Below are 15,371 nucleotides of genomic sequence, written 5' to 3' on the forward strand. Positions count from 1 at the left end.
GGCCAACAACCGCGAGTTAAAAATTTTAAGTATTGGAATAGTATTTTAAAATTATTTTTAGTTTTCCACGCGTTTCCGTCTTTTTAATGTTTAAACAAATGAACTATTGTTTAAATATTAGTGTATTGTACTACACGTACATTAAAAATTGTTTAAATAATTGAAAAATTATCGAAATTATTGATTTATAAATTTTCTCGATTAGAAGTAGAGAGTATTGATGTGCACTGATCGGAGTACAAAAGTAAACTAACTCGGTAATCGTCAAAGTTATTCGGCGGACCATTTATGTTTATACTACACCAAGATTGAAATTTTAAAGTACCGAATTTCAAATTGAAATTATTTTAAGTTTTTCTCGCGTTATAATCTTTTTGACTTTGGACACGAATTTCCTTAATTTTCTCATAGAATTGTCTATCGAAATAATGATCGAGTATGTTTCTCCGTGCTATCATCCTGAAACGCATTCTTTACGTTTGGAATGGTACAGAATATCTAAGTATCTGCTATTTACATATATAAATAACCAGGTAATCGCTTTGTCATGACAAATCGTACCTCATTCTAAGATATAGATATGGATATAGCAGTAGTGGGTGTACGGACTTCTCTTTTGTTACAAATTTCAAAAGGCGTCACACTACTAAAATTTTTCTTCCTAAAAATTGTCAAAAAGAGCATTTATGTCAACAATGAGAACAGGCATAATTCTCAGCTAATTTTGATAAACAAAATCTCATTTTAAAGATAAAGATTTAATCTAAGATTTTACTTTTTCAAAGTTATGCATAAGCTTTTTATTTGTGCATGTACTGTTCTCGCAAAATAACATTTTTAAGTTATATTTTAGTTTAGTCTTATTTACTCTCGCTTATTTATTCTCGTAGTTCATATTTTGTCCATATCTGTCGCTGAAGTCGCATGCGTTACGAGCGGAAGATGTAAAATAGCCTTGTAGTTTTTGTCATATTCTTATGAATGGCGTAGGAAATGTGTTAGTTGATTCTTTAACATGCTTTTTAACGATAGGATAAATCATATATACAAATCTAATTTAATAGAAGTAAATTTAAAATACTAACATTTACATAATTCGTATAATTATTGTATAACGAAAAGAAAATCGTTGTTTGTATCTGATATATAAATCTAACCTATCACTTTGCCGCGTTGTCGAATTGTATGTAAATAAAGAAATTTCTAAAATATGTTCGTACTTGCGGAACTTAAAGATACCGTTAGAATACCACCATGGAAATTTAAACGAAAATTGAATGATGCAATCACTGACGAATTAAATAGGAAATTAGCTAATAAGGTAATGTTATGTCAAATGTTTCTTAAGTTTAACACGGCAACAAAATTAATTTAATAATTTCAGGTATATTTAAACGTGGGTCTTTGCATTGCATTGCACGACATAACAAAAATAGAAGAATCATATATTTTTCCAGGAGATGGTTCTTCACATACAAAAGTATTATTTAGATTTGTAGTGTTCCGTCCATTTATGGAGGAGATTCTAATAGGAAAAATACGTAGTTGTAGCGTTGATGGGGTTCATGGTAAATAAAATTAACTACATAAAAAGATTTTCATTTGTTTTTCTTTGTTTGCATATACATTATAATTTCAACTTCAAATTTCTATTTTAGTAACATTAGGATTTTTCGAGGATATAGTTATTCCACCTCACAAATTACAGCATCCCTCTAGATTTGATCAAGCGGAACAAGCGTGGATTTGGGAATACGATACTGGAGATGGAGAAAAACATGATCTTTTTATGGATGCAGGTATATATTTGTAATCACTTTGCCATTAGAAATGTATTTAATTATTTTCTTTATCGAATAATTTTATATCCCCTTAGGCGAAATCATTAGATTCCGAGTAGTCAGTGAAACCTTTACGGAAACATTACCATCAGGTCCTAACATTTCTAATGAAACTGTTGAAAAACCTGAAGTTAGCAATATATCTCCTTATACTTTGGGTGTAAGTGTAAATCAATTGAAAGTATTACATTTTTTAATTTGCAACTTTTGTATTACTTAACTTTTTTCACATTACCTAATCACACAGGGTGCTATAGATGAACCTGGTCTTGGTTTACTTACTTGGTGGGAAAATGCATAAAAGCCTGTGAAAATGCAGTGAATACTTTCAGACTTATTAAATGCAACATTTAAAAGTACTGAATCTTCGTCAATAAATTTATATTTCACAGCACATCTCAATGTATCATAGAATGTTACATCTGTGACCTGCATCACAAAGTGACATATTTTCCAATACAATTTTTTTCATGTGCAGGTATGTTTACGCTTAGTTTTGATTGATAACAGAATTAGTAAGAATAATTTGTACAATATATACAAAGATGTTGTGTACTAAACACGTGATAACACACGCAAAAATAATTACAATGTTATAGAAAACAGATCTTTCTAGTTGGCTATCTATAAATTATTATACGCGAGTTATTAAATACAACATAAATAATAAATTTCCATTGATATTATCTTAAAATATTAACATCGTTTAATATGTCGCAGGACATATTGAGTTAACCAAATAGTAAAGTTCTTAAATACTTTAAACACACGAAATACTCCGTTTATATCATATTAGACTTGTTAACGTGTTATTGCATAAGGAATTTGAAATAACTAAAGCGCGACGGTAAACTATAAATTTAAAAAAGGCTAATTCCATTACAGTAAATTCTCAAGTAAAATCACGAATACAAATATCATTTCTCATAATATATAAATATGTAATAATTGATCTCAGTTCTTATTTCAATAACATGTATTATAAAACAGATTATATGAAGCATATCTTTTAAGAATAAAGTACTAGATAAACCGGTAACATGTTTCGTAAATGTCTCGTAACAGTATAGTTTTTCTAGGAGGATTCTTTAAAGCAAATTATCTAATATTCCGATTGCAGGTGCAAATAGTGAAGCGGCATGAATATCGATAATATAATATAATATATCATGAACATTTCAAAGTCAAATGGAATTTTATGTAACACAAATCTTATCACAGCTCTAACCATTAAAATATGTCATGCGTAACACATCTTTTTTCCTTTTTCCTATAGAAATATACAGAATAGAGAAACGAATCCGGTGACTTGTGTGAGTCCTCTTTCTCGTTCTGATATATATATATACACATATGTGTGTATATATATATATATATATATATATATATATATATATATATATATATATATCTTTGGCCTTTGTCGAATAATGGGTGATACTCGTTATTCGAAAAAACATGCTTTAAGAACATATACAAAGAGGTATTAGGATTATGTATCTATACGTATTACGCAGACAAGAAGATAATAAAACTATGATCAGTTAAAACATAACGCGAATGAACAAGTGCAGTTAAATGCTGGCGCCGGTGTATTAAAAAGGCCTAAAGACTACTTAATTTAATTTATTATATCGCGTGTGGCCTTTTCCATGCCCGTTAGAAGAAAAACATAGTTATGCTCTCAGAATATGGACGTCATCAGCGTTTCGCTTGCGTGATATACCTTTCGCTCGTACATATGTACCATTGTCATTTGTTTCTTTTACTTTCTCTCCCTCCCCTACGTATTACTTTGCACAAATCTTTCTGTATACAAATAATACAAGTCTTCCGCAAAGTCGTGCCGAGTTTGCACCTTCGTATCGCCGAGCAACGCGACTACGTTCGAAATCAAAGAGGTTGTATCGCAAATACCGTAGTTAACACTCGGTTCCTCTTATTCAATGATTAGGCAACGTGGTAAGTGTTCTCGTAAATAATCAAAGAGCTCACGTGACGTTCCTGGACAGTTGGTTAGCTCTAATTCGTGTAAGTGACGAAGCTGTATCAGACTAGATAAGCCACTACTAGTAAGTAATGGACATCCTGGAAATGGAATTATTTCATTTAATCGTTACGACTATATTAATCGTAAAGATTTAACGATAAAGAGTAACTCACCAGCAACGGAAAGCACTTGTAAGGATCTCATACCGCATAAATGCTGAAGTCCGAAGTCTCTTAATTGTGAACACCATCTCAAGAACAAAGCACTTAGGGATCCCATTGTTGAAATATAACCTACGCCAATATCCGTTATGTGGACGCATCTATTTAAAAGGAAAAAAAGTAACGTAAATAATATATATGCTTCGAGGTAATATGCATGTCCAACAGTCGGTGTTTATCGTTACCTGTCTAACGTAAGTTCCTCTAAGTGATTCAAATCACAGGCGATATATTCTAAGGCTGCGTCTGTAATTCGCGAACACCAGCTCAGATCTAAGGAACGAAGTCTTAGCAAATTTTCCGCTATTAATTCTACACCGTCGTCCGTCACTTTACTGCATCCAGAAAGTGATAATACAGTCAAATTTGGCAAGGAATGTACTACGACAAAAAAAAATGAGTACGTGAGCTAGATATTATTATTAGCTAAAATTAACGCTTAGAGATCTAATCATATTCGTAGAATTTCCATTAATCAAATTCTAAATTATACATTTATTTTATACGATCGTAAACGTTCCGTGAACTACGGTTGCAAGACGGTCTCGTTGGCATCTATACAAGTATGTCCTGTATCTTGTATTAGACCGATGATTGATCGGAGAAACATTTGATGATATGGTCAACGTACTGTACTTCGTTAAGTATCAACTTCTAAGAGAATTTTCTTTGATATATTTTTTAAGGATTCGCAATTAGGAAGTTCCCTTTCTCTTAATTTTTGGTTCCGTAAAATTCACGAGACGACCCTGACTGACAGCTTGAATGCTAAATAAAGCTGTTCCTTAATTCTATATTTAATCTTCAGCACGTGTGTGTGACTGATTCAATTTCACGTTTTAGCCGGTCGGTGGAGTGCTTATCATATTCTTAGAACGTTAAAGTACATAGGCACACAAAGAAAGAGAGAGAGAGAGAGAGAGAGAGAGAGAGAGAGAGAGAGAGAGAGAGAGAGACTATGCGTGCACACACACGTACACATAGATCTCGTTTTTCCATTTACAGATATACTTTACGGATCGACACGCGCAAACACGAATTATATGATCGTGCGCTAAGAAGACGTGACGACATCATACGATCATCGCGTACCGCGTGACCGATAAAACGTTATTTTGCAAAGGATGTAGGTCGCTCAAGAACATTTGCGATCGATAACGACAATAATATCAATATCGTCTTCAAAATCAATAACGACAATGCCTCACCAATATTTATTACTGCCTGATTGGTGAGTTCCCAGCAGGATTGGAGCCTGAGAATGCTAAGGGCGCTACTCTGTTTGGCGCTGAAGTATCTCAATGCGGCGTCAGTTACATGATAAGCCTGGAGCGAAAATTCGTAAAGACTGGGTAACAATTGGGCTACTGCACCTACGGCCTCGTCTGCGACGTTTATGCAATCGGACAAGGACAATGATACTATCCTAGGCGTGAGACAAGCCCAAAGTCCAGCTTCGGTGATCTCATTACAACCAGCCAGTTCCAATTCGAAGAGAGCCTAACGATTGAGAGAAGACAAACATTTCGATCTATTATACTTCATGTTTATCAGCTTGCAACAAACACATTAACGTTATCATCGTCATATCATAATCATCATTATTATCATTTATATAAACGAATCATCTTACCTGCATATGATCTAAAAGAGCTTCGAGACCTCTGTCGGTGACAGCGCAACATCGTAATGACAAGGAATGAACGTATCGTTGCGCAAGAGGAAATCCATGCGTTAACTCTGGTATATCTTCATCTGCGGCACCCAATAAAACTAACGAATGAAAACCTCGCCTTACCAAGGAGGCATATAGACGTGTACGCGAGCTGGATGGCATAGATCGAGCTTCTCGGCACCTGACTACTGGTACCAAACCTGCCCAGAGTCTTGGTCTCGCGTATAGAACGTCTCGCCATCTCGTGCATACCTATACAGTATAATAAAGTTAATGTAAACGTAACACTGTCAAATCGGACGATCCATTTTGTTTTTCATTTTACTTTTTTGTTTTATTTTGTTTTTTTTTTCCCTTTTACCTGAGCCAATATCCTTCTCTCGGTGGCATTGAAATAAAGAAAGAATCGTCCAAGAAAATGATCATCTTGCAATAACTGTTCCCACGTGCTCGGTGCGACGTACCCTCCCATACCACCACTCGCGAGGCTAACAGTTTTCGATTTGTTCCGTGATATCCTCGGTCTGCTACCTGTACCATTGTTCAAAGTTTTGTTGTTCCCTGTTGACATGTTATTCATCGACGTTGGAACGCTCCTACTCGGCTTCTCCGGAATCGTGTTTACGTTGTTCGCGCTCTGCAAATTTGTATATGCCACCCCACCGCCTCCGCAAAAGACATTCGTAACGCGTTCCATGACGCTCGTCCTCCCTCCACCTGTGATGGAATAAAAGCAAAAGAAAAAAAAGAAACAACGAAATGAGTTGTAAGCAGAACACGGCGGCAAACTCGACGATTCTTAAGAGCTTTTGAAAAAAGAAAAAGAAAAAAAAAGTAAGTAAAAAAATGGCGGGAACATTTCCTTAACGTCGTTGTTCCCTTTTCTTTTTCCATTTTTTTCTTTTTAAATCGTAGGGACGTAAGTATTAGAAGGGTCTCCTCGTATCTCAAGTGATAATCTCAGAAGAAGATAAAAATAAATGAACGTTGCAGAATTTAGAATCGCTCCTCTCGTTTTCCCATCTTGATTGAACCTTCGATAAAATACGCTCCGTGTTAAGTTACGATCTATCGTCCATTTTCCCTTTTTTCCTTTCCTTATTTTCTTTTCTTTTTTTTTTTTTACTCTCATTCTTCGACAATCGTTTTCTTTATTCCTCTTTACTATTATTATCGCAACAATAGAATGGTTGCGATTGGTGCAGTGCGAGTATGACACGCGAAATGTTTTACGACCCTCGTAAACATCTACGTCATTTACTTGGCGTACTAAACGACGCGCTTCTAAATCATAGAGCGGTTAAAATTACAGACCGAACGAACAGTTCGTGACATCTTTTCGTAAAAGGTGAGATGTAAAGAAGGACGCTCGTTAAAAAAAAAGAAAACAAAGAAAGAGGGAGAGAGAGAGAGAGAAAAATAGAAGGAAAATTTCTATTCCTTCTCTCTCTCTCTCTCTCTCTCTCTCTCTCTCTCTCTCTCTCTCCTTTCGCTTTCTCTCCCTAAGTACATCGAGCCTCTCTCTATTTTTATACGCACGCGGCCAAATGCTATCGATTTCACTGCAGTTAAGATTGCGGCGACTATCGACGCTTCGTAAATAATTCGAGTTGAAAAATAAAGGATCAGAGGCATAGCATAAATGGCCGAGAACAAGAAGGATAGGGGGTAATCGGACCGTGAATCGGACCACGAGTGTACTCGACACTAGTCGACGAAATTGCATAACGATGAACGAAAGAAAGAAACAAAAATTCTCATTTTCGCTTTCGATGATATGGAATACACGTATGTACGTAGATACGTACGATGACGTATGAAAGAACATAGGTCGATTACGAAAATGACGATGAAAAGTGAAAAATTAATACGATATGGAAGAGTCGTCGAACGTGTATGCGCTTGTAAAACGCGTTCTTTTTTTTCTTTCTCTTCCTCACCCCCGCCCCCACTACTCCCCCTCCATCTTTCTTCCAATTGCCTAAAGTTTCTAATTATTATGTGTAAGTAGAAGAAAAAAAAATGAAAAGAAAGAAAAAAGGGGAAGACGCATTGACTCGCGACCAGCTAAATTACCTTTGTAATCGCCGGCATAATATCTACGCGTTATTACGTAACGATGATGAATTCTCCATCGAAAATGAAGACGATGGAAAGCTTGCACCCGAAACTTGCATCAAAAGTAGTCGAAGCTGAAAATTCGGAAGGACGGATTCTAGACGTTTACGAAGAATGCTAATAATCGAACTATAATATTATAATTGCAAGGAATATGTTTCGCGAACGATCATTTGTTTCTTATTTTTATCGAGGGGATATTTGTCAAGGTGGGCAGGCAACTCGATTTTCGGGATTAGAATTCGAAGATTAGGGTTAAGAAAAAAAGAAAGAAGGAAAGAAGGTAAAATAAAAGATAACTTTCACCGACCATGATGCTTCGAGGTCCTCAATCCCAAACCGTTGATCCTCTTGGTCAATTCGGCGCTGGCTCTCTCGACGACGCCTTGAGCTGATATCGAAGACATGTCTCTCTTGATGTCTTTCGATGATCGAACCACCACCGTCTTGCTCGTATATTTAGAAGACTTAGTCAAGAGTAGAAACACGATTTCGTCCGTCCCTCGTGAAATCGCGACATGTTCGATCGGCGGGAGTCGTCGCAGACGGAGTCACCGCCGTTGTGTCCTCTTCGTTCTAAGGCTTCGCTTTAACCGGAGACATAAAAGCTTTTCCTTCGGTGTCTTCAACCCTCGCCTGAGATCCTATCACCCTTCCACCCCCACCCCTTACTACCCTTCGACGAGCTTGCACATTAGTCTCATTTCATGGACCGATGCTTGACAATGGAAAGGAACGAACTTAGATGTCCTGTGTCTTTTTGTTGAAATCGAAATGTTCTTTTATATATATATATATATATATATATATATATATTTTTTTTTTCTTTTTCTTCACGATCGAGCCACGATTGCTTCGCGTTCAACGTTGACAAGAGCTATTCGTGAAAGCTCCCGTGGTATTTCTTTCTCTTTACCTCTGATCGTTCTCTTTCGTTAACTCGTTCTCGCCTCCCTCTTTAACCGAATCTATGTTTATAACGACGAGCGTCGTCGAACGTAAGCGAGGTGGAAAAAGCTCCCCCAAAAGGTGGAGCTGAAGCATCGGCACACGGGGGTGGTTTGCGCGAGACTGAATCGATATTCGTACTAAACTTGCCCGAACTGCCCCCACTTAGTTCGACGAGAGTGTAGTTTCCAGGCGCGGGTCGACTCGTGTCTCTTCACTCTCTCTCTCTCTCTCTCTCTCTCTCACTCTCTCACTCTTTCCCTTTCCATTCTCCTATTTATCTCTCTCTCCCTCTCTCTCTTTCTCGATATGCCTTTTAAACGAATGTAACGACAACGCGAGATTTCTTCGAGACTCTCCTCGAGTGTATCACGCACGAGTTAGAAGCACAGAATGGCCGATCTTCGACATCGAACGTGAACACTTTGCAAATAAGTTAACGAACGATAGATTGCGTTTCTAATTTCATTATTTCCTTGAGAAAAGATAAATTGAACGTTCGAATCGTTTCAACGACGAGGCCCGATTAACCGATGATATTATTTCTTGAGAAAAGATAGCATTCCCATTTCTTTACATTTAATTTTGATATATTTAATTTTTATCAACATTGTCCTTCGATAATGAGATTTGTAATTGTTCTTGGAAAGAATTAAAGCGATGACCGACATTCGAACCAATACACTTGCGATTAGATATATGCTTCAAGGTTTCTGCTTGCCTCGACAAAATCAATTGGCCGTTCGTTCCTTCGATGTACGTCTCTATGTATCTATGTATGTATGTATGTATGTATGTATGTATGCATGCATGTACATATGTACGTATGTGTCTACGTAGAAAATAAAAAATATTTCAGCGACTGCATTTATTCAATCGTCGTCGGGGTCGTTCGTTTGTACAATAATGAAATTTTTGTAGCATGAAGTTGAAATTGATGGACATCAAGGGAGCATCGATCGTTTATTACTTGAAGACATCTTGAATTTCTTTCGAATAAATTATCCTCTGCTGTCTCTATCGTATCGTATCGTATCGTGAATCATTAATTTAGAGATCGTTATCTATCGCTGGCCATACGAACTTGGTGTAAATATAAATATCACGGATAAGTTTGTTCGTTCTTTGAGAATCGAACGAGGTTTGATTAATCTTTTTTTCTTGTTTTTTCTTTTTTTCTTTTTATTTCATTTACAATTTCAACCCTTCGCGACTCTATTTCCTCCTCGTTGAATTTAACCTGCTATTTCGTAACATCTACCCAATTCAATGAGATCCCTTGGCTATTTGATCGTCGAGAGCAACAAACATACTGTGCTTCCGCATTGAATACGCTATGTAGACTATTTGAAAGGCGCGTTCGCGCGCGCGCGCGCGCGCGTGCGAATTATTCCGAGATCGAAAAGGAAAATTTTCGAAAGTTAAATTTTGATAACTCGAAGGTATCAGTTTTGATAGTGTACACTTCCTTTTACATTTTTATTCTTATCGATGACGAGCCATGGAAATGCATAATATCGATGTATCATAACGTAAAGCAGTAGACTTTATTTTTAATATGAAAAAAGATACACTATGTCTTCGCTAAATTGATAGAAAATATGTAACATAAAAAGATCGTTGAACACGCGTGCCGTATCGTACTAAAATATGAAGAGATATCGTACGTAAACATCGTTTAAACGTTATACAAGAAAGACTACACACATATCGAACGTAAACTAAACCAATCGTCGCATAGAGACAAGTCGTGATCACTCTTGTTAATACTACTTCATGAAAGATAAGAGCTACCACAACGATTAGGTAACGATAATGTTAAACTCCTTTAATTGGGGTACAAGATAAGAATGAAATACCTTTTGATACCGTGTTACTTACATTCCGATTCACGTAACACCTATTGCTTTTTTATGTTTCTTTTGGTTTGTTCTTCTTTTTCTCTCTCTCTCTCTCTCTCTTTCTCTTCTTAATACAACGAACGTTCGATTACTTTTCTATGCTTCATCCTTACGATTAAATGTAATAAACAAAGAATTTACATCGTGCGATAGAATTCGTGATCGCTTCATAGCTTTAATGTTACATAATGATAAGAGATCCTTTCTAATACGTTTAAATTGGTATTAACAAATAGAGATTTGCTACTCTAAACGAAGAAAGAAATTTTGCAATTTTTATATCTACATCTTATCTTTATCTGTTTTTCTCTTAGCATTATGAATTTAGTATTCTTCTTTTTAAACCTAACATGTAATACATTTCATTATTATTATTATTAACAATGTAATAATTCGTGACCGAGCGAGACTTCAATACTTTGAAATGCCGGTTTCTTTTTTTTTTCTTTTTTTTTTTTTTCTTTTTTTTTCTTTTAATTACGGTCATAAGTATGTCATAAAGCCGTAGTCACTTTTCTAGCTTATGCACCTACATATTTCAGCTATGTATTAAAATCCCAGCAATTTAGTTGCGAAAATTTTTAACGTTCCTTTAAGACACAGGAAAAATTTCTTTCCATTTGGTCCAATGATACCCATACATATGCAACTTGAGGATTTATGTACGGACCTTGCCTTTAAACACTGTCATCTAATCGAAAGAAGAAATAAAATTGTTTCATATATTGTGCGACTTTATACAACGCTTCCTTCCTTTATGATTGTTTTTTGAAGAAATTTATCTTACCGTGATACCACCACTTTGTCTTCTTTGGATTTTTATTACAGGTTTTCACATAGAAAGAATTATCCGGTGGCCTTTTCTAAAATTAATATCGTATTTAATAAATATCTATAGGATTTATTTAATTGATCTTTTATACCTTTTCTTTGCAACTACTCAGCATTGACACAATGCTCAAGCATACACTTTGCACACTGAGTGCCGGTGACCAATCATCGGTTAAAATTGATAAGCAAATGTGGCCATTGCTATAAACATGTGGATGAACTGGTATATTACCAATGAATGTTACTTCCGGCGAATCAAAGGGATACTTGGAACTGAATTTAAATTGTAATTGAAATCTTTCTCCCTCGTACAAGGTACCCTTTGCACCTTCCATGTGTACAATCCATTGTGTCAAGTTTTGTCCAGCTGAATCACCATCTACCCTGACACCAGGTGGTGGTTCACGTATTAATGACATTAATTCCTTCTGTAATCGTCGCTGAAAAGATAAAAACATCATTTTATTTATTTCTATTAGATAAGCAAGATCACACATTTATTCATTTGTTTATTAACTTTTTCTTGTTTTTTTTTCTCTTTAATTAAACCTGATATCTCTAGTATTAAACGTTTAATATACATTATATATTGTGTATATATATATATATATATATATATATATATATATATATATATATATTATATACACATATATTTGATAAATATAACGTCATAAAAAATTAATAGGAAGTATGAATCATCATCAAGGGCAAACTTTAAACAGTTGCCAGACTATGAGCACGTAAGAAAATACGTAAAGAAAATAAATATAATACTACGAACGATCGAAAATTTCACGATTTAAATAATATTTTTCTTTAAAATATCTCTCTAAGAAATACAAATAATCGTCAATAGTGCTTCCAAGTTGATAAGATAACTTGAAGGAATTTACATAAAAATTAATGAAATAAGCGTTCCGATTTGACACGAAGTTTTGTATAATACGTAGACTAAGCTAAATCTTATCGTTCTATATTTATTTATGTTGTTAATAATTATTCATGCTATCGATATTTTTAATAGGAAAATTTGCTTAGTATCTGCATTGAATATTATAATATATTTTTTTCTCTTTAGGCAGGAAAGAAGTGATACATTAGCAACTTACTTTCGACGGAGACAGTCCCGCCATTGTCGTTAAACCACTTTCCATTGGAAAACATAACCGCTGTTCATTGCAGAATGCAGTAATTGTTTGTATTTTTCATTTTCTTCTTTTTTACTTAAAAACGTAACATCGGTTTAACATTAACGAATTTCATTTTTTATTTTTTCTTTTTTATTTTTTTTTTATTTTTGACTCGTTTCACTTGATACGTTTTAGAAGGGCAAGCTTTTTGCATCAATATGCTAAAGCTTGATAAAATACGATAGAGCGGAACATAGGGCATAGACTGAAACGTCAGAGGTATAAAACATAAAGTGCATCCGCCATTTTGTTTTATCACTGACTCATCATTAATACAAAATCGACGAAAGCAATTGGTCGAGTTTCACAGTTAACGACCAATCGTGTTCATCGTTTGAAATATATGTTGATTCCTATTGGTTAATAATTTTTCGCAAATTTTACTTTTATTGATAATACTCGTAAAACGTTTTTTTCTTCGAAATACTTTATTTTTTATACGTCAATTATTATTTAACGTTATCTGATAATATTATTTTTCCAATATTTTATATTACATATTAATAATGATATTGAATAGGTATTTATATCACTTATGATCATACAAAATTTCTTTTTATTTATATACACATATAATTCAGAAATTTGGTTGTTTTTTTGAAATATGTTGAAATATATATATATATATATATATATATATATATATATATATGTATGTATGTATGTATGTATGTATGTATATATATGTAAATCTTGTATTTACAATATACATCAAAGAATATTTTTTCGTTACTGTTAAAATAGCTGTTGCAGAGAGGGTAAAAATAGTAATCGAATTATCTTACTGGTACAGGAAATGATGACTAGATATTAATGAAAAAAGGATTATCGAGATAAAATAAAAGATCTTAGCTGTATATTTGAAAATTTATCCAAATACCAATTATGATCAGTCATGGTAGCTAAAAGACCCGATGTTAGCACTTTAGTGTCAGTAGAATCAAAATTAATTAAATGTCCATCAAATAATGATGTAGTCATTCCACCAAGAGCACTATGCGTGAAAAGAAAATTATATTAGTTTTCCAAAATAATTACTTACTATACGTTTTATATTAAGGTATACCTGATGATGGCTGTTCCAGAACATATATCCCACTTTTTGATAGCAGTCATATGAACGTATGCAGTTGCATTTCCAACTGCTACCTCTAAAAACTTGTAACCTAAACATAAATTGCATTTTTTTTTATAACATAGAACATCATAGCATTTGTTCTCCTATATACAATTTAAGAAATATATTACCTGCACCTGCAGCAGAAACAATTTGAACATTTCTACCGAAAGCAGTTTTGGAAGCGTTATTAACTTGTCCAGCATGTGACCGTGATACAATTAAAATTGGCAATTTATTTTCATGCTACATCAAAAAAGAAAAAACATATTTTAATCAAATTCATACAAAGATAATTTATTATAAATATATTACCTTTGGCAAATTATATAAATTTTGTGAAGCTCCATGACCAGTCCAAGTCCAATATAAATTGTGGTCTTTCTTTGTTTCAAATGGCTTATAAATAACACCTATTATAGGTTTTCCTTTTACGGCAATGCAAACCATAGTCGTTACAAATTGTAATAAATTTTCTGTAAACTCCTTTGTAGCATCCAAAGGATCAATCCAAATAGTGATATCTTTAATATTTTCAAAGTCATCCCCTATATCATATTCTCTTAGGTTGTTAAAAGAATTCCTAAGATCAGGGACAACAACTTTATCGCAGTCTTTTGATGCTTCTTCGGATATCACAGTAATGCCTGGAAATGCATCTTTTAAAGAATTATACATAGCACAGTGTGATCTATAATCTGCTGCTGTTACTGGATCATTTTCACCTGTTGAAGTAAAAAAGATATGTTTATGTTTTAATTCTAAATGAAGCAGATCTCTTTTTAAGATAAATAAACATTACCTTCTTTAGTTTTCCCTTTACTTTCAATATTAAAGCTAGTTTGTTCGTGTACAGAAACGACTTCATATCCGCCCAATTCAGCTGCCTTTATGGCAGCAACGAGCAACGATCTAAGAGATACTACATCCTTATTATTCGATTCTAGGATCGAAGATCTCCTTGAAAAGAAATATATTGCGCCTAATAATAAAAGAAACACACAAAGACTGAACCTTTTCGAACGTACGTTCATTCTTAACATGTGTTTATTAATAATTCAACTTTGTTCCGGGACATTTATTTATGCGCATTAGAATTTTATTCTGGTCACGATTTTGTCGTATCAAAATTTCGTGCATAACTCATCTAAAACGATCTGAGAAGCCAAACTTTTGATGTATTACGAATGATAAAGATCTAGAACAGCTGTTTTCCATACCACGTGATACACATTATACGTAAGAATGACTTGCGGTCGTATCAGTGATGCGTACAATTTACTATAGCCTAACATCTGATACACAGATTACTTTCATTAAATGAGGAAGACCATACGATACGATTATATTACTTGGATTATAAAACATTTTCATACACTCATAAATTTCTAACGAACGATATCGTTTTTACGTTTATTACATAACTTTAGATCATACAGATTATCGAAAGATCGTATTATAGATTTGACAAGATTCTGCCTTAATTGTAATAAACTTAAGAAGAAGATGAAGCGAGCGAGAGAGAGAGAGAGAGAG

The 15,371-nt window shown here is 34.2% G+C and overlaps 4 protein-coding genes across 6 annotated transcripts; 1 reads left to right on the forward strand and 3 right to left on the reverse strand.

Moving 5' to 3' along the window:
• Window positions 1-954: 954 nt before the first annotated feature.
• LOC124431489 (DNA-directed RNA polymerase III subunit RPC8) lies at window positions 955-3,091 on the forward strand. Of its 3 annotated transcripts, none has more exons than XR_006944022.1 (5): window positions 955-1,321; window positions 1,385-1,568; window positions 1,659-1,799; window positions 1,877-2,319; window positions 2,962-3,091. XR_006944022.1 is itself a non-coding variant. In XM_046979487.1 (5 exons), exons 1-5 carry the CDS (start codon window positions 1,211-1,213, stop codon window positions 2,140-2,142), a joined length of 615 nt encoding a protein of 204 aa, XP_046835443.1. In that variant the 5' UTR covers window positions 958-1,210; the 3' UTR covers window positions 2,143-3,091. The 3 variants fall into 3 exon arrangements, 2 of the variants coding, with proteins under 2 accessions (XP_046835430.1, XP_046835443.1); XM_046979487.1 differs by having other exon boundaries at window positions 958-1,321; window positions 1,877-2,001; window positions 2,089-3,091; XM_046979474.1 differs by having other exon boundaries at window positions 1,877-3,091.
• Window positions 2,206-10,169, reverse strand: LOC124431460 (F-box/LRR-repeat protein 16). The gene is made up of 7 exons (XM_046979405.1): window positions 8,156-10,169; window positions 6,089-6,444; window positions 5,686-5,979; window positions 5,261-5,552; window positions 4,238-4,433; window positions 4,005-4,153; window positions 2,206-3,929 (listed from the first exon to the last, which is right to left on the reverse strand). Exons 1-7 carry the CDS (start codon window positions 8,250-8,252, stop codon window positions 3,781-3,783), a joined length of 1,533 nt encoding a protein of 510 aa, XP_046835361.1. The 5' UTR covers window positions 8,253-10,169; the 3' UTR covers window positions 2,206-3,780.
• A 147-nt stretch (window positions 10,170-10,316) lies between these two features.
• LOC124431501 (ubiquitin-conjugating enzyme E2 W) lies at window positions 10,317-12,942 on the reverse strand. The gene is made up of 4 exons (XM_046979500.1): window positions 12,638-12,942; window positions 11,618-11,965; window positions 11,482-11,557; window positions 10,317-11,385 (listed from the first exon to the last, which is right to left on the reverse strand). Exons 1-4 carry the CDS (start codon window positions 12,680-12,682, stop codon window positions 11,372-11,374), a joined length of 483 nt encoding a protein of 160 aa, XP_046835456.1. The 5' UTR covers window positions 12,683-12,942; the 3' UTR covers window positions 10,317-11,371.
• Window positions 12,943-13,361: 419 nt separating this feature from the next.
• Window positions 13,362-15,365, reverse strand: LOC124431479 (putative inositol monophosphatase 3). The gene is made up of 5 exons (XM_046979449.1): window positions 14,638-15,365; window positions 14,151-14,560; window positions 13,967-14,081; window positions 13,785-13,884; window positions 13,362-13,712 (listed from the first exon to the last, which is right to left on the reverse strand). Exons 1-5 carry the CDS (start codon window positions 14,876-14,878, stop codon window positions 13,544-13,546), a joined length of 1,035 nt encoding a protein of 344 aa, XP_046835405.1. The 5' UTR covers window positions 14,879-15,365; the 3' UTR covers window positions 13,362-13,543.
• Window positions 15,366-15,371: the final 6 nt, after the last annotated feature.

This window comes from Vespa crabro, chromosome 1 (assembly GCF_910589235.1).
Source record: "Vespa crabro chromosome 1, iyVesCrab1.2, whole genome shotgun sequence".
Lineage (NCBI taxonomy): Eukaryota > Metazoa > Arthropoda > Insecta > Hymenoptera > Vespidae > Vespa > Vespa crabro.